Consider the following 18,877-nt stretch of genomic DNA (forward strand, 5'->3'; position numbering starts at 1 on the left):
TACTGCAGGTGAATGTAAGAGTAGTTCACTGAAACTTTTAGAGGGCTCAATGGTGAGCAAAGTAATCATCGAATTTTTTAAAGACAGTGCTCACATAGAGAAATTATGCTCATATTAAGGTTTTTAGGTCACTTATCCCGAGGTAAGGATTTAATGATCGGGTATATGTAAACATAGTTCATTGGTTGTTGTGATGAAACAAATGTCATCTTATAAGAATAACAGGTTTCTGTCCCTCTTATTCAATTGAAGTGGGTTCGTTGTGGAGTCTTTCCTGTTTCTTCATCTCAGAACAAAAAGAACGAAGCAAAGATGACAGAGGAGAAAGGAAAAAGTGCGTTACAGAATGTAACTTCACAACATAATTTAATCACAGATAATTATAAGGGTATCATAAACAATTAAAGTTTTGATTTCATTGATTAATGGTCCTAATCTTATTAGTGACCTCAGTTGCTCAGCGTATGTGATGTGCAGATTTAAAATAAGGCCTCTCTCTTTAGTGCACACATGAAGTCTTTTATATTAATATTTTAGTACTGAACCATATAGCAGAAACATCCATAGAGGTAGTTTTGTCTGAAGAGGAAACATCTGCTGCTTTTAGGAAATGGTTAACCTCCAAACTGGTACACTGATACCAAAGCACTGGTTGTGCATGCAATGTTGAAGTGTGTGTTTGTGTGGGCGAGGTCTCAATAAAGTGAAATGAAACACTGTCTGATTATTGGTATAGTTGACTGTGTGTGTGTGTTGTGGACCTTGTGTTTGGGGAAAAAAGGCAGAAAAAAATGTAGTAGAATAAAAGAAAAATCCTGATGACAGATTTTGGCCTCTGCAAAGGACGGGAGTGTGAAGCGAGTGTGTGGGACAGAGGTAGAATTATTGCTGAATGACTCACACTGAGCTGTCAGTCATTCACCTGCTGAGGTCCCCTCTCCTACTGATCAATAGACAGACAGGAAGCAGGACTTACAGGTGAGTGACAGACACAGAGATATTCCATTTCAAACATTAGAAAAATGATGGGTAGCATAAAAACAATGGACTTTAAATGTTCACTAGCCTGTAGACCATCATCATCCACAATCTTAGATTCACCTTGAATGGAAGAAATCTTGAGTCAGTAGATGATGCTCAGTTATTTTGCATGTTAACTAGTGGATTCTGGTCTGTAGATGGTAGCATTTGATTGGTAAATAGTAGCTTGTGGGTAGTACATAGTAGCAGAGGTAGTTCGGTCAAAGTTAAGTACTGGAGTACTTTTTAAAAATACTTAAGAGTTCAAAAGTCATATTCTTATGTAAATGCATTGTTGTATTGTTCCACAGTGGATTTACAGAACTTAATGAATCAGAAAAAACCTGAATGCCCTGATTTACTTGTAGAACCCGTATGATGGAAAGTTTATAGAATAAGCAACAAATCCTGTAGAAATGGCCATAAAAATACAATTGAATCAACAAAAGTACAGCCATTGTTGTTTTCGCCATACATTACATTTACTCGTGGCAGACGCTTTTATCCAAAACGACCTACAAGGGAGGGACATCACTAAAGCTTCAGTGCAGTAGGAGACCTTGGCAAAAGTATTAAGTACTACATCTATTTAATAAGTGCAGGAGGAGTGCTTGGAAGAGATGAGATGGTGAAGAGATTCTTGAAGACAGAGAGGGACGCCCCTGCTCTTATAGCATTCGATGGCTTGTTCCACCATCAGGGAACCACCGATGAGAACAGTCTGGACTTCGTTGCTTTGTGTGCAGGGATGGCAGTGCCAGACGACAATTCCTTGGAGGAACGCAGTAGCTGAGAAGGAGCATAAGCCTGTATGACTGAATTCAAGTAGATGGGTGCAGACCCAGGACTTATACTGAAGGCAAGCATTAGTAACTTGAACAGTGATGAAGTTTGGCAAACACAGCAAACGTTTAAAACAAGAGGAATCTTTCCTTTTTTCTAAAATTTCAAACATGGATTTAAGATAAGGCCGTTTGATGCTCTGGTGAAGAGTCTTCTGCCTCATCTTTATCTAACGAAGCCATCATTAGACCTCAGCTGTTCAAAAATGCAGCAGCACAACATGACTGACGAAGAGAGAGGTGCCTGTAATTGGTTTGTCTCCTGTGACGAACACAGCATAGTTACAGCAAGAATGTCATAGGAATGTAGTGGATTCAAAAGTACAATATATTGGAGAGAAAGTAATACATTTCCAAAGAAAATAATACTTCATTACTGTCCACCCCTGCATAGTAGTCAGTAAGTGGTAGCCTGTAGAGAGCGGATGGTGGCCTGTAAATGGCAAATGGAAATATTAGATGGTGACATGGAGATTGTCGCGTTTAGATAGTAGAGGATGGCCTGTAGCGTTTATGTCGAGGTGGTGGTCACTAGATGACAAATGGTGGCATGTAAATGGTGGATAGAGGCCTGTAGATCATAGCATTTAATTGGTAGATGGTAACATGTAGATAGATAGACTATAGAAAGTACATTGTAGTCGGTAGATGGTAGCGTTCAAAGGGCAGATAATGGCCAATATTTGTTTGACTATTTAATTCCAAGCATATTTTAGGCTAAATACTTTTATAAAACTGTGGTCTGATTTTTTAATTTTTTCTCACCATAGCTTCAGTGCAGGTCCCGGCCTGTGCAGTAGCTCAGTATTCACCTGTAGTTTGTGCCTTTCCAACTAAACTGTTGATCAATCAGATTATTTGATAATTAATTTGATATAGTGTTGTTTATCTTTTTTCATGTGGGACCTGATTTGAGCACTACGGGCTGTCCACACACTCTCACAAGCACAGGAGGAGATTGTTCTCCACATTACAGGCTGAGAGACCAAATTATGATGAATTACTACTCTCTGCTGACTTGTGCAGATGTTGTAGTAGCTGATGGATCATAGATATAATAAATGATTGTCATTGCGCTACTTATCTGTACTGAAATACAATTATGATGCACTTGTACTGTAGTTTACTAGAGTATTTCCTTTCTGTCAAACTTTTCCTTCTCTTCATTTATCAGGCAGATGGATGGTTACATGATGAATATTGAATAAAATAAGTATGAAGAATTGAATAACACACATTTTTCACTTAAGTAGGTTAAGGTTGTTAAAATTAGTTAGACATTTTCATATCCTGTGTGTTTTTTTCAGTCCTTCAATGAAACTTTATGATGTTATTCAGATCCATTGTATCATTTTACACACATTTCCCCAAAAGGTCAGACTCACAGATTTGGACTGTTTGGAAAGTTAAGTTTCTTCACTATAATTTTAAATGAAATTCTATGGGGTTAAGTTTAGTTTAGCCGAACAAAGTGAGTTGGTACAGATGGAGAAAGGAAAGTTCAGAAGAACTTAAGAGCATGAGAGCAGTTTTTTTTTCTGGGAGGTGGATCTTAAGACGATGAGGATGAAATGATGATGATGATGATGATGCCAAAGACAACCAAGACAGGAGCTCAGTGTTTCTGTGTGTGTGTTAGTGATTTTCAGGGTGCAACATTACAGTACATCATTACGTTATGCTCCTTTTTTCATTCTCATAATTGTACTTTCTTCCATTCTTCTGTGTTTTGGTCTTTCCTTTTCTGTTTCTCATTCCTGATGTGATGCTCCGCAGCTTTTTTTGATTCCACTGTGGTTTTGTTGCAAAGGATGAATAAAATTAAACTGTGTTGTTCTCTGTGAGGAAGATGGCTTGTTCTGTGTTCGGTTTATTCTGTTTTTCCTCTGCTCTAAGAAGGTGAAGGTTCATTCTAGACACTGAGAACAGTAGGTTTCTCTGAAAGAAATCTTAATGAAGGAGTCAATCTCAGCTGACATTGGGCCAGAAGCAAAGGGTCTTACAAATACATAAAAATAAGGAATATACAAAGTTCCATTTTACACATATAAAAGCTGTACATAGGCTGGAAATCAGCCGGCCAGCGCAGTGTCTAAATTGAACACAGTACAGTTAATTTTGTTTTGTTAATGGACAAATCAAATGTACAAAAATGCTGCTGGTCTATATTATGGACATCTATACTATATCATTAACCTACTGTACCTTGTAAAGCTGATGTGGATACGAATCATTTGTCAGAATACCTGTAGTTCAATACATATGTATCATGGTGTGTTTGCTTAGCGACAAGATTGAAAATATCTAATTTTGGACTGTAAATCATGTCATTCCTCTCATCTGTCATTACATCTGATCTCATCAGTCTTTCCATGACTGGAAAGACTTGAAGGACCATGGATTAACTAGTGTCATTAAAAAAATCTGCCACTTTGATCCTACTTCCTGTTGGCCTTTTCTCTGTTTTTTTTTTTTCTATTCTTGTTTTTGTGCTGTCCTTGGCTTTATGGCCCCAGTTGATTGCTTTGCCTTGTAGGCAGCGTTCCTAATTCAGAGGCTAATGAAATAAGTTGCAGATGCACTGATGTTTAAGGTTGGTAGACTCCAGTGGCCTCTCTTTTTGCCACTGTTGTTGCACCCACCCCACCTCCTGATAGATTTTTTTTAAATACTGGCCTTTAGTGTGATGCAAAGTGCTGGCTAGAAGGAGTTTGTGATGCATACATAACAAAAACACATCTTCCATGCCTAAATAAATGCAATTTTCTCATATTTTGTGTATTAAGGATCATTGACTGTGTGTTTTATTTTATATATATATATTTCATAAACTGCCATTTATCCTAAGTACCTCCCTCAAGCTGATTTATTATATCAATCCTGCTGTAAGGAACGATGCTTTATTTATGCTTGTGTTCATTTGGTGTTGCTGCTTTTATTCTGAAGGAGTCTAGTCGGAAGTTGTACCGTAATTGCTGCTAGATTTGAAAAACTAGAAAAAACGTCAGCCAGTCTTCGAACCCAGAGGGCGTGACTGATAGTCGTCTGGTCCAATCAAGACGCGGTTATAGGACTGCCTGTCCAATCAGAGTGCACTCTGTTTGTCAGCCGCTCCCTGTTAGCTAAAGCTGCTGGACGGTGATAAACGGCGGTTTTCTGCCTCAGTGACAGTTAAGTAACAATTTTCAGCTTTGGTGAATCCTTGTATTAAGTCTAACAGAGTGGTCAGGTGAAGGTTAGTGTACTCTCAGGTCAGTTGGCTCGGACTGAAAAGGTTTCGCTTCCTGTGTCGGACTCTGTGAGCAGTTGTCATCCGCCTTGCTGTTTGTTCCTGTGGTCTGAAGCGGATAAAATACAACGACCCTGAAAAGGTGATTTACAAAGTTTATATTGACACAGTGCTCCATCTGTGTGTTTGTGTGTGTGAGAGAAAGAGAGAGAGAGAGAGAGCACTGGTGTGTGTTTGGCAAACTGTGCTGGTTGAACTGGCTGACTTGTTTTACAGCTTTAGTTAATCTTCATTCAATCTCACGGTGGTCATCCCCTCAGGTGCTGCTCACTCAGCACATTCAGTTTGAGAAGAAAAACCGTTACAGGTTCAGCAGCTCTTCATCTGTCATCTGAAAGCATCGTATATGATTTGATCAGTAAACTGTTAGGTGTACTTCAGGATCCCAGCAGAGCTTTTGCCAGAAAATAGGAAGTTTGGGTTAAGGTGAGTGACTAAAAGTCCATGATGGCTGTGTTTATGTGTCTCACACTTGGAAACACAGGAAATTGAACCATTAATATAATGAACTACAGCCACGCCCATTGCAGAATCTGTTGAAAGAAGAATTAATTGTTGATTAAAAGTAATTTATTAATCAAAACTTAAATCATTCTCTGGTTGCAGTTTTCTCTAATGTGAGGTTTTGCTGTTTGTCTCCGTTTTTATATAATTTTAAACAGAAGATCTTTGGATTTTGGAGTATTGATCAGACAAAACAAGATTTGTCACCCTGTGATGGACATTTTTCACTATTCTTTTACAGTTACTTAAAAATTATTGTCAGAAGCACTGCTTGGCTCTAACAACTCAAAGTGTGTGCTCATGGTGCAAAACATACAACATCCACAGGAATGGGAATGAATTCCTAAAATAAATGCACTCTGCGCTGTTGAAGCATAAAAGTTAAAAAGCCTAAACCTAAAGTTGTTTGCTCTGTTCCTCCAGCAGTAATTTCAGCAGTAATAGAAATATTCAGATTTTTTACTCAATTAAAAGTAGCTGCACCACAATTTTAATAAAGAATTTAAAAACAATTATAAACAAAATATACTTACAGTAAAAAAGTAAAACGATTTATTTGACAAAATAGGCTCTGTTAGTTTTACATTATTATTTATTGGACAATTTGATTATTAGTACTGATGCAATGGAAATGTAATGGAGTAAAGTATAATACAAATAACTTAACCACTGGTTGTCGGGTAAATTAACTTCAGTTGATTGCGATGATTGTCTTTATGTTTAACGACAATAATGCAATAATAATCCATTTTTTAATATGTTGTATAGTCAGATATATCCTTATCAGTGATTGACAATTTAAGTATTTTCCATCTCTGTTTTTGGTCAAATTTAACTTGTATTTATTTACACATAAGAAAACTGACCCCATTCTGTCTCTATATGAGAGTTCATTTCCCATAACATCATACAGAGATCACAGGAGGAAAAGGAGATTCTCTGAGGCGGTAGCTGTGTCCGTTGGAGGATCGGCAGCTTCCTTTGCATGTGGAGAGGATAAATTTGTGTAGTCATACAGTTTTATCTCAACAGACTGTCGGGGAGAGTGTTTGACACATCATAATGTGATGTAAAATTCAATGTAGAAGGACAAGCTGAATGGGACGAAGAGAAAAGAACAGAGCTCTTCTGACTCCAGATCAATATTTTCTACCTCAAGACTCTGATTTTATTACTTTGGTGCGACGGTGAAGTGACGGTGACATGAGTTGGTTTAGTGCAGAGTAGAGATCGACCGATATGGTTTTTTCAGGGCCGATACCGATACCGATTATTAGTAGTCAAGGAGGCCGATAACCGATATTTGGAGCCGATATTTATTTGCAATAAAAGGGAAAATATTGGCGTGAAAATTTTGAATAATGGAAAAATTCCACTTAACTTTGTTCAAATGCCTTTAATCATATGTTTATTTAACAGCTTTTCAGATTTGCAACATGTTAAAGTTTTTTTTTTCTTAGACAATAGATATCTTTGTTTTAAAATTCTAACAAAAAATGCAGGGAGCTCCCAGGCTCAGCAGCATGTCTTATAAAGTTAAATGAAAACTTAAACAAATAAATAGCTCACTAAAGTTTTCTACAGTAAATAAAGTTTTCCAAAATTTCAATATAACTGAAATGTTAATCTTTCACTTATCTTTGTTTTAAGTTCAAACAAAAAGAAAAAGTGCAAGGAGTTCCCAGGGTCAGCAGCATCTCTTATAAAGTTAACTGAAAATTTAAATAAATAAATAAATAGTTCCCTGAAGTTTGCAGTTTGAAGAATGCAGTTCATGTAGGCTTTATGATGCAGTTACATTATGTCTTAAGTCTTGAACAGCAATATCCTGCTCCTCTCTACAAGAAACTATCAAAGACAGCTTCAGGACACACTTCATCTAACAATATGTCATTTTCTGCTGCTTGGGATCTCTCAATCAACACAGAAAAAGGTAAAGTACTTGGTAGTTAAACAGCCATTATTGCCCTACAGTTTTCTCTCAGACAGACGGTACTTGCTGTCAGTTTCTGCAGCTTCTCATGTGGCTTACACAAACACACACACACTATTCACTAGCCATCCCCTCAACGTGCTTCCCTACAATCTCTCTCTCTCTCTGTGTCTCTCTTTCTCACACACACTTCTTACTTTTATAACTATTTCAGTATCAATGTTATCAGTAACCTTGTTTCAAGGGATTAAACACTAAATAGCCTAAAGCATCTTCACTTTAATAATCAGTGTTTATCGTAGGAACAGACAGCTGCCGCCAACGTCTTGGGCCTCACAGTAACGTTAGTAGTCGTGAGTTGTAGAGTTTCTCATGTGACTTCCACACAAACACACACTTTTCTCTACCATAACAGACATTCTCCCCATTGCTACAGTCTGCTGAGCATCTAGAGCCGCGGACCGATGGGTTAACGTTACGCTAAAAGCTAACCAGCCTTCACCTCGACGGGCTTCCCTGCAATAAAACCGGACATATCGATATTATCAGCAACCTTGTTTCAAGTGATTAACAGGCACGTCTGGAGGGACTGCGAGCAGCAGAGCTGCCGCTTATGTTTATATAACGTTAATGGGATCACAGTAATCTTACTAGTAGTTGTCAGTTGTAGAGGACTGGGATTTTTATTACAATTTCGGGAAACTCTGCTGCCTTAACTTACCTTCAAAACAAGTATTTGCTCTCCGGACCTTCTCCACCGTGTGTGTAAGGACTGTTCATGCACCGCTTACACTGCTGATTGGCTGTTACCGTGGCTCTGCTTGTAACCAATCAGATGGTGCTGTGGGTGGGACAATGCTGGCGACAGAGTAGTGACAGCAGACAGAGAGGCGCGGCTGCATCATAGCCAAAATAACCCAGTTTTAAATTGATCTCTTATCGGCTGTCGAATTTTAAAAAAGGCCGATGCCGATATGCGTCAAAATGCTGAATATCGGCGGCGATAATCGGCCCGGCCGATAATCGGTCGATCCCTAGTGCAGAGTGAAGGTTGAAGAATCATAAAGAAGTTTGTTTGGATTCATTGTTGAGCAGGTCACACTGGAGTGATGGTCTGTGGCTGTAGTTCTTGGTTAATAAATGTCGTTAGAGCTGCAACGATTAGTCAATGAAGTAACTAGCTGATAGACAGAAAATAAACCAGCAACAATTTAGACACTGTGATTAAACATTCACTGGGTCTGACCTCTCAAATATGATGATTTGCTGCTTGTCTTTGTCATACATGTATAATCCAATAACCCGCTGGTTCACCGGATTGTCTCTAACTCCATCTGATGTCGCTCAGGACTCATCTGTTACACATGTGGTAGTAAATGCTGGTTTGTGTTGGTTGTTGTTGTTGTTGTTGTGACATGATGACATATTTATAGGACCACTGTAGCTGGTTGCGCAAGTACTTGGATGTGGTTTCACCCGAGCAGAGCAACAAGCTGTGTCTCACCTCAATTAGTATTGTTCAGGTTTTTAGTCTGTTATGTGTTCACACTGGTGAAAATAAGCACTTGATATATGAACTTGTTGTTGATGAGCACTGTTTTCCTGTAATGTGCAACGGAAATGTTTATGAGGATACAATGCTTATATATACTGCATAATTTCCTGTCAGTACTTATAGAACAGGAAGCACAAGCCCATCCTTTTAACCTAATTGCAAAAGCAGTACTATTATAACTTGTACATAGTGTTTACAGTTAGTATTATGGAATTATTTGAGCCATGGGTGAAGCTTATCTGCAGGACGCTCCATCACTGCAGAGAACAAAGGCGATAAAACAGTAGCAGTGTCTGTGACTGCATATTGTGCCTCTCTTTCTTTTCAGTAAAACAGGTGAAGATGTCTTAATTTAATGAGTCCGAGGTGTTAGCTCTCCGCTGTCTGTCAAACAGTTTATCATTACATTTTGAACAGTTTTCCAATCGTCCAATGACGCTGTTTGTTTTTTTGTTTTTGTTCTATACGACTAAATGAGCAATGTGTTGTGAGACTCTTAATCTCCTGAATCCTGATCCAAAGGTCTCTCTCTGCCCCCCCCCCCCTCAGATGGCGGACTGCGTCACGAAGGTGGAGCTGAGTGTCTCCTGTTCTGACCTGCTGGATAAAGATGTCGGCTCAAAGTCTGATCCTCTGTGTGTGCTGCTGCAGAAGACAGGAGGTGACAGCTGGACTGAGGTAACATGGCAGTCACACTACAAGATACATGGGTCTTAGTATAATATTTGAGATATGTGAGATAAATAAAATAAAATAAAAAAAACCCCTGTCTGTCTCTCAGCTGGGTCGTACTGAGCGGTTGAAGAACACCTCCAGTCCGTCCTTCAGTCAGCGTCTCAGACTGGATTATCACTTTGAGACAGTTCAGAATCTGAAGCTGGGGATCTACGACATCGACAACTCATCCTCTGACCTCGGCGACGATGACTACCTGGGAGGGGTTGAGCTAACACTGGGGCAGGTATGCACCAAACCAGACCAGGTTTAATTAGATTCATGTATTATTAATTGTTGTTATCATCATCAACAATGTGCTAATGGACACATGACTCTATCTATCCAACTATCCGTGGTCATCAGTCCAAAATGGTCGTCCTACATCTCACTGTGAGAAACATCCACTGACAGCTGTAGCTTTTGCAGCCAAAGGACAACCTGCGATGAAATTCAGACATTGTCAGAAATTCTCAAAGTGTGACAAGCAGCCAATCAGAATACAACATGAAATCATGCAGAATACACTAGTCACCATGACATTTCCTACTTTCCATTTTTTGATTTTAAAAAAAAAAAAAAAAAAAAAGGCACACACTGACACAAACCAGCCAAAAGAAGAGTGGTTTGACTCTTGTCTCTGGCAAAGAAGAAAACCTGGTGGAGCTGCATTGTCAAAGCATGAGTGTTGCAGATGGAACATCAAGTAATGACAGGCCTCTGCTCTCATTTAGTTTTTTTTTTTTCATTCACACCGTAGACTATGATTCACCGGGCATTAATTATCTTCCATGCCCCAAACTGGCATCGTGAAGTCTGACACAGATTGAATCCAAGATTTTATTAGACCCATATTGCACATTCAGTAAAATTACATGATCATTGTTGTTGCTCAGTCTAAATCCTCGCAGTGTGTCAGCTCCTCAGGCTGCTTTTAATGGTTGTTAAGCTTCCCTATATGCTTCTGTTAGTGATGCTGATATTGAGCTGGATACATTTTTACGTGGAAGTCAAACTAATTCTGTTGAATCTGTCTTCACAATCATCCATCTTAACTTGAGTTCAGTCTCATCTTCAGCCTTTTTGTATTTCCAGTTTTCCACAAATATGTCAGTATGTTGAAACAAGATCTCTGAAAACTTGACTGTAAATCTACTGTTTGTTTTGTAAACAAGTGAAACCTTCTCAGCCTGCTGCAGTCTTGACCCATATATGATGATTTATCATTTCATAATCGGTCTTTAGATAAACGTATAATAAACAGGTTTGACAGAGATCCCTCACAATTGGTTCAGTAGATAAATGTCTCTCAGGTCCACACTGTCCCCTGCTGGACAAACAGTGTCATCACTGTCTCTAAAGCTTAAATGGGCTCCATTTATTTTATCCAAAGCACCTTTGCCTCTGTCGCTACAGTACTGACACAGGATGGGAGTCTGTTGTCATGGATACGGCTGAAGAAAAATCTCCTCTGTGTGTCTTTCAGATAGTTTCCAGTAAAAGTGTGAGCAGACCTCTGCAGATGAAGAAAGGCAAACCTGCAGGGAAAGGAACCATCACTGTATGTAGTGTGTGTGTGTGTGTGTGTGTGTGTGTGTGTGTGTTTGGGGGGGGGGGGTTAAAATCAAAAATAGAACCTTTAATTCAATTTATGACCAATTTTTTATTAATTAACATAAATATTATTTTGTACCAATGGAGAATCTGTGATACCATAACGTGTGTGTGTGTGTTTTGTGTGTGTAGGTCTCTGCAGAGGAGATAAAGGACAACAGAGCCATTGAACTGGAGCTGGATGCTAAAAACCTTGACAAGAAGGTAACTCTGCTCCTCCTCCTCATCTTCCGACTTTTCTTCATCCTCCTCTTCACCTCAACCTCTTCGGGGCTGTTTCACCAGCTCTTCGAAAAAGCTGTCATGTCCCTGTAAATGTTTAGTTTTTCTTATTCTTGTTAATTATTCTTGTGTGTTTCGAGACCATGTTTAGCCCATCATCACAGTGCCAGGCAATAAACCGTAATCTTGCTCTCACCCACTCTTTACAGTTTGCAATTTTTCCGATCAATATCTATTTGTTTCCCACGTCAGAATCATAACATCACATCCTCTTATCAAGACGAGAGACGAGAGATTTCACTTAAGTCCCTCCGTCTTTTCCTGCACGTGTTCTTACTTACCTGTTTTAATGGTCAAGAAATCCACATTGTCCAGGAGAAATTTACATTCTAGCAGGAGGAATGATGTTTCTCTCTTCATTACAGAAACAGGTTTCTTGTTTACATGACGTTAAAGAAAGTCCTCACAGTGAATGAGACAGAAGCGTGTTGTCTTTTATCTGCTCAGGACATGTTCGGGAAGTCTGATCCATTCCTGGAGTTTTTCAAACAAGGAGACGGTGGAAAGTGGCAGCTGGTCCACAGGACAGAGGTACACATGCACACGCACACTCACACATGCACACGCACGGGAGGCAGATGATCTTGGAAGCTGTACATGTAATCCGGGCAGGGTTGTTTTTGAGCACACACACACACACACAAACACACACACAGGCTGATGTCACTGCAATTAAGATGATGGTGAAAATTATGATTTGTGTGTGTTTGCAGGTGGTGAAGAACAATCTGAGTCCCTGCTGGAAGAAGTTCTGTGTTCCTCTGCAGACGTTCTGCGGCAGCGACCTCGACAGACCGTTGAAGGTTCCACCAATCAGAATCATCTATTCACAATGACCAATCATATCAAATCTTACATCAAAACTTCTATATTAAAACTTCTTCTCCTCCTGCAGGTGGATTGCTCTGATCATGACAGTGATGGATCTCATGATCTGATTGGTTCTTTCACCACAAAAGTTTCTGAGCTGCAGAAAGCTGCACATGGTTCACCGGTGAGCTCACTCATGAGAAAGTATCTGAAGTGTTTCAATCAGCTGGTTGGAGGGTCACTAAACTGTATGATGTGTTGTTCTCCAGGTGGAGTTTGACTGCATCCACCCTGAGAAACAGAAGAAGAAGAAGAGCTACAAGAACTCTGGAGTCGTCTCTGTGAAAAGCTGCAAGGTAGAGACTACATTACCCAGAGTTCCCTGCTGGGAGTCGTTGCTTTGTAAATGGAGGGCAAAATATTGTATAATAGTTATGTCTGTATATGGTCTGTTAATTGTGCTAAAATAGTCCTTTAACCGAAACATTCACTTTAGGCAGTGAAACCATAAATCTTGAGTGATGTGTTTTTATTTATCTGTGCCTCTGTGTGTGTTTGCAGATGCTGACTCAGTACACCTTCCTGGACTATGTGATGGGCGGTTGCCAGGTCAACTTCACCGTACGTCAATATCAACACACACACACACACACACACACACACACAAACACATATATACATTTTAAATGCTGTATTTTAATCCATGAATCACATTATAATTTACATGATTCATATATTTAGGTTCTTTAAAGATATTATGGACTTATATATATATATATATTAAAATACATATAGACTTTTCAGCCATTAATCATAATCAATTAATGAATTGATGCATTAAAAACACAATTTATGAAGTGATTTTTCCATGTGAACAATTTAATTGTATTATGAATGAATGAATGTTTGTAGGTGGGGATTGATAAATGAATGAATGTTGTATGAACACTGTAGGTGGGGATCGACTTCACCGGCTCTAATGGTGATCCCCGTTCGCCCAACTCTCTCCACTTCATGAGTCCAGACGGACTGAACCAGTACCTGTCTGCTCTGTGGTCTGTGGGTCAGGTGATCCAGGACTACGACACGTTAGTACACACACACACACACACACACACCTATTACGCCTGAAAAAGTACTACACCAAACCCAAAACCATGCAAACACGGGCCCTGCATCCTAAATCCTATAGCCAACATTCCTTTACTTATGTTTTACTTCCCTAACCCTAACCCTGAACCTTTAGTCCCTGCACCTGAAACCCTAAACCCTGTACCTCAACTCTGTTACCTAAACCTCAGTTCCTACACCCTACATCCTAAATCCCTCATCCTACAACTTAAACCTAAACCCTAGGCTGTAAACTTAAACTCTCCACCTATACCCTAAACCCTAAATTCCACATCTCAGACTCCACGCACGGAATCTAATACCGTAAACCCCTAATTCTTAATCATTTAATCCTCCTGCATGAAATATAAACTCTGTACTTTGAACCTTCATAGCGAGTAGAAAAAGTGCTTTTATTTTTGTGGCTGTAACAGTGGTTATTTTGTGTTTCCTGTTTCAGTGATAAACTCTTCCCTGCGTTCGGTTTTGGAGCCAAACTACCTCCAGACTACCAGGTCAGTTCTCTAACCGACCAATCAACATTGTTCTCTACAGGTTTTATTGGACCCTCAAATGTGACCTAGTTCAGACTGTTTAGAAAACTGAAAGTTAGAATGGCAACACCAGTTTGATTTTCAAGTTTTTTTTTTTAAACTTTTGTGTTATTTTTCTTGCAGGCTGCAAACCATGAGTTTGCCCTCAATTTCAACCCCACTAACCCTTACTGCCAAGGTAAAAATCCTCTGTTCAATATGTAACTCAAGTAAAAGTAGAAATACTGGTTCTGCAGAAAAATGGACCAGATATAATTATTTTCATCTCTGACTGCTTTACCTCTGTGTTTCAGGTGTTGAGGGGATCATTGAAGCCTACAGGATGGTTTTGCCTCAGCTCAGACTGTCTGGACCCACAAACTTCTCTCCTATCATCAACCACGTCGCTTCCATCGCCACCACCGCCGTGCAGGCCAACAACGCCTCTGTGAGGACACACACAAAAACGCAAGAAATTAACCAGAAACACACGCTCAGATTTTGACTTATGTCTGTGCCTCTCTGCAGCAATACTTCGTCCTGCTCATCCTCACTGACGGTGAGATCACCGACTTCGACCAGACCCGGGACGCCATTGTCCGGGCGTCGCGGCTGCCACTTTCAATCATCATTGTTGGGGTGGGGCCAGCTGACTTTAAGGCCATGGAGCTCCTGGATGGAGATGACGGTGTGCTGAGGTCGACGGTGGGCGAGGCCGTCGCCAGAGACATCGTCCAGTTTGTCCCGTACAGACAGTTCAAAGATGTAAGACTCTCTTGGGTTTTTTTTCCCAAAGTCTGCACCAAATACCAAATAGATACTAACGTCACATCTCTGTAAACCCCTCTCTCTGCGTCTCTGTCTAGGCTCCCAAGACGGCTCTGGCTCAGTCTGTCCTTGCTGAGGTTCCCAACCAGCTGGTCTCTTATTTCAAAATGAGAGGCTTTGAACCACCCAAACCTAAAGCTGCTGCCAAATCCTAAACTCAGCCCCACACGACCTAAACCCGGCGTCCTGCATGCCCCACAAAGCTGAACGCCTACCCTGATTTCATTCCAGGCTCAGACCATCATCATTCACCCTCCTCTGCCCAACAACCCACCAAGTCGACCACTCTTCAGGGACCAACCTAATGTGTTGCTGGAATCTCAGCCAATCACGACGCAGCGTTCAGCTGTCAGCCAATCAGGATGCCAGGGGCAACCCACACTAGTTTTTTTTTTTTTTTTTTTTTTTTATCTTTTCACACATTCTTCTTTCTGATGATGATGATAAAGTAAGAAAGATTATAGATTATATATTATATATTCCTTCTGCTGCTTCCACGCTAACTATGCAGATCACGTCTTTACCAACGTGTTTAAAAGTAACAGAGCTGCACACACACACAGAAAAAGTTTCAACTGTCGTCCAGTTTTGACTCCACATTCTCTATTATTGTTTCCATAGTAACAGTAGGAGGTTACTGATCTGCTCAGAGGTGAACTCTGTTGACTTTTGGGAGTTTTATCATTTACATTAATACAGTTTTGTCTACAGCATCTAGTGGACATTAGAGGAACTGCGACAAGGCACCTCACCATAATCAATTGTTTTTATTACCATTCGTAACATGATGACACTATGCACCCAGGTCCAGCTCTGAGTGGGTGTGTGTGTGTGTGTGTGTGTGGCTCTGATTAGCTTTAATAATCAGGTATCAATACTTAGCACTTTGCTGTTGCACTAAATGCTGGAAAAATGTTTTATGAATGATGTTATATGCTCATTAACATAGCTTTACTATATCATATGCTAACATAGCTTTACCACTATAGCCTTATAATAAACTTTATTGTAGCCTTACCGTAGACTGTAGTGTAGCCTTTATGTCACTCTCAGCTGCTTCAGCCTCAATATTTCTGGCATGTTCTGTCATGACTCTCGGTGGTTTGTTGATGCTGCAGCTGCAGTACATTCACTCTTTATGGTGAATAAACAGGGAGAGAAAAAAAACACTTCTGCAGGTGAAAATTTACATTGGGTCCAAACACACTTTAAGACTCACAATTAAGAAACACTGGGGAGTCACCAATGATGTGAGTACCTGGAAATTGTAACCACGGTAACCCTCCATCCCACACCGAGAGTCTGTTTGAACATGTCCTCTGTTTATGTACCAAAGACTATCTTCTGATTGACATGGCCCCTCCAGCCTGGGATACTGGCGAACACACACACTAACACGCACACACATTTACACACAAACACACAGTGTTAAAACAAGTCAGAATCCATGTTTACTGCAGCAAAGCCACAGTCAATGTTGTGAAAGAGCTGCCAATGCTTCATCCACCACAACTTGAAATCACTTAGAATAACTTGTTGTTTTTGTGCCTTTATTACAAACATCAGCAAACAACAGTTTAGACTTGAACGTTGCACTAAGTGGTTGATGTTGCGGCCACAGGGGCGACCGCCTTAGAAATAATTTAAAGTCACCTTTTAACCACTAAAGCTGAGCAGTTGTGCTGTGGAATTAACATGTTTAGTCAGTAAGAGTAAATTCTCTATTTTTCTCCTCTTTGTCAAATGTTGAGGGACATTTTGGGCTTTTTTCAGGCTCCACTTTATTGAAGTCAAATATCTGAAGTGCATATTATTTGTAGCTCTGAGGTTGGGGAACAGTCTGTGTAACAAAATAATCAAAGCCAAAGGTCCACTTGCTGGTTTTTGTAGCATCCAGTCATCCTAAATTAATGGAACCACATCATGAAAGACTGTGAGATGTGATTGAAAGCTCTGCAAAAAGCCAGTAAGTTAAGATTATTTTGTTGATCATATCAGCTGTGTATTTTTTAGATAAAGCAGTGCAACAGTGTCTGCTGCTTCAGACGGTTTGGTTGTTTTTGGATCGAATTGGTTACGGTTTTCTGACCAAATCAGCTTCCCAGGAAATAGAGTGAGGGTCAAGGTGTTTATTTTTTTTAAAATGTTTTCTAGAGAGACCGACTAAATGATGAGTCTGGTTTCATCCAAAGTTCACGGGAACAACGTCTTTGTTTAATTCTCACCATTTAAGCTTGTGATCTCCAAACTACTTTCTAAAGTTTGTTCAGTGATACAGAGTTGTGGCTGAGGATGAACTCAGTGGAAACAGTAATTTTACCAAAAAATTAATTAATAAATAGATAAAAAGATAAGCGGGATGAATCTGCTGATGAAGACCGTGGGACAACATACATGAAAGGGATCAAAAAATCTTGCTCTTGTGTTGTTTTGATGCTAAAAAGACTTGGATATGTCTAAGTATGTCCCTGTCAAGTTGCCATAATGTACTATTTGTTTTTTTTAGTTGCCAAAAACTTGTGTTCAATTCATAGGGAGGTTCTGTTTTCACAGGTGGGTCAAAGTGTTTAAAGGAGTTTCACGTTAGTAATTTCAGCCAAAAAATCTGCAGTTGTCTTTTCAAACATGAAGAAAAAGTGAATCTTATGAGAAAATCCTAATGTAATGGTTCAGCCGAACATGCCATATTGTCTCTGTAACCATGGCTGCATGGTCACATGATGCTGTGATATCATTTAATAAACGAAACATCTTGGCCAAATTTTTTACTCAAACCATCATATGGATGATAAAATCTGCCAATCTTATCTTGATGGAGAACTACACCTCCTGTAATGCTTTGCTCTACTGTGCTGCTCACTGTGATCAAAGTATTTTACTCCTGTTTCACATTTCTAGTTCTTCAGTCTTCTTCACTTTGCTGTTTGTTAAACTGGTTGATCCACAGCATTGTGTGACCACCAGCCCCACTGCTAACCAACTACTATTAACTAACCAGTGTAACTAAATCAGTTATGACCAATGCATCATGTCTGTATGAACACATACTGATAGAATACAATAATAAAACTATTTGGGGAAAGAAAAAAATGTTTATTTATTGTGTTACAATAAAAAAGAGCTGCAGCTGTTTATGGGTATAACATGTAACATTTAAATGTCTAAAACTTATGTTACATATTTTGTTGATGTTTACTTACACTATCCAAAATGTTTCCAAGAATTTTCAAACCCGGAGAATTTTTTTTCTTTTTTCTAATAAACATGTTTGTTTAAAATGTACAAAAGAAGTAGGCAACATTATATTCTATGTGGAAGTATAAAGGGAATGCTTCACTATACTTCAATATAGTAATCAGCCATAAACAGCTCACAATACAACACAATATACAGAGAAAGTTTTTATAATGAGAAGTTGTGAAGGTAAAAAAAGAAAAGAAATTAAAATAAACTACCACATAATGGGAAATAGTTTAATCCACACTACATTCCAGTTGGTAGCGGTAATGCACCAATTTGTTGTTTGTCAACTGCCAATAAACTTCGAAGAAGAAGACGAAGAACAGAAGCACCCAATGGTAGCTACGAGCAGAATCATCACTGTATACAGCGGATGGTGCGTGAAAAGCTGGTCAAAATAGATTTGTTTGTTTGTTTTTTTCATTTATTTGTTTTCCTGCCAATCTAATGCTCCACCGTCCGGTAGGTGGCGGTAGTGCGCCTGTAAGCCGGTTGCCAACTCCCAATCAGACCAAAGGAAGAAGAAGAAGAAGAAGGAGGCGGATGATGCGTCACAAAGCGCGGGAAGTAGAAAAACGGTGAATTACTTTGCCACTCTGTTTG

General features: G+C 39.5%; 1 protein-coding gene across 2 annotated transcripts in view; it reads left to right on the forward strand.

Annotated features, from left to right (window-relative positions):
* The window catches only part of cpne1 (copine I), a 28,572-nt gene extending 10,448 nt beyond the window's left edge, over window positions 1-18,124 (forward strand). Inside the window, exons 1-16 of one of the 2 annotated variants that reach the window (XM_056390964.1) lie at window positions 4,986-5,233; window positions 9,693-9,821; window positions 9,925-10,104; window positions 11,344-11,418; window positions 11,604-11,675; window positions 12,201-12,284; window positions 12,467-12,556; window positions 12,649-12,747; window positions 12,833-12,919; window positions 13,125-13,184; window positions 13,518-13,651; window positions 14,134-14,188; window positions 14,351-14,405; window positions 14,521-14,654; window positions 14,735-14,971; window positions 15,073-18,124. In XM_056390964.1, coding sequence (XP_056246939.1) covers window positions 9,693-9,821; window positions 9,925-10,104; window positions 11,344-11,418; window positions 11,604-11,675; window positions 12,201-12,284; window positions 12,467-12,556; window positions 12,649-12,747; window positions 12,833-12,919; window positions 13,125-13,184; window positions 13,518-13,651; window positions 14,134-14,188; window positions 14,351-14,405; window positions 14,521-14,654; window positions 14,735-14,971; window positions 15,073-15,189 — 1,608 coding nt within the window. In that variant the 5' untranslated portion in view covers window positions 4,986-5,233 and the 3' untranslated portion in view covers window positions 15,190-18,124. Of the gene's footprint in view, window positions 1-4,985; window positions 5,234-9,692; window positions 9,822-9,924; window positions 10,105-11,343; window positions 11,419-11,603; window positions 11,676-12,200; window positions 12,285-12,466; window positions 12,557-12,648; window positions 12,748-12,832; window positions 12,920-13,124; window positions 13,185-13,517; window positions 13,652-14,133; window positions 14,189-14,350; window positions 14,406-14,520; window positions 14,655-14,734; window positions 14,972-15,072 lie in introns of those variants that run through there. The other variant, XM_056390955.1, reaches the window with a different exon arrangement.
* Window positions 18,125-18,877: the final 753 nt, after the last annotated feature.

The sequence above is a fragment of the Seriola aureovittata genome, chromosome 2, assembly GCF_021018895.1.
Source record: "Seriola aureovittata isolate HTS-2021-v1 ecotype China chromosome 2, ASM2101889v1, whole genome shotgun sequence".
NCBI classification, from domain to species: Eukaryota; Metazoa; Chordata; class Actinopteri; order Carangiformes; family Carangidae; genus Seriola; species Seriola aureovittata.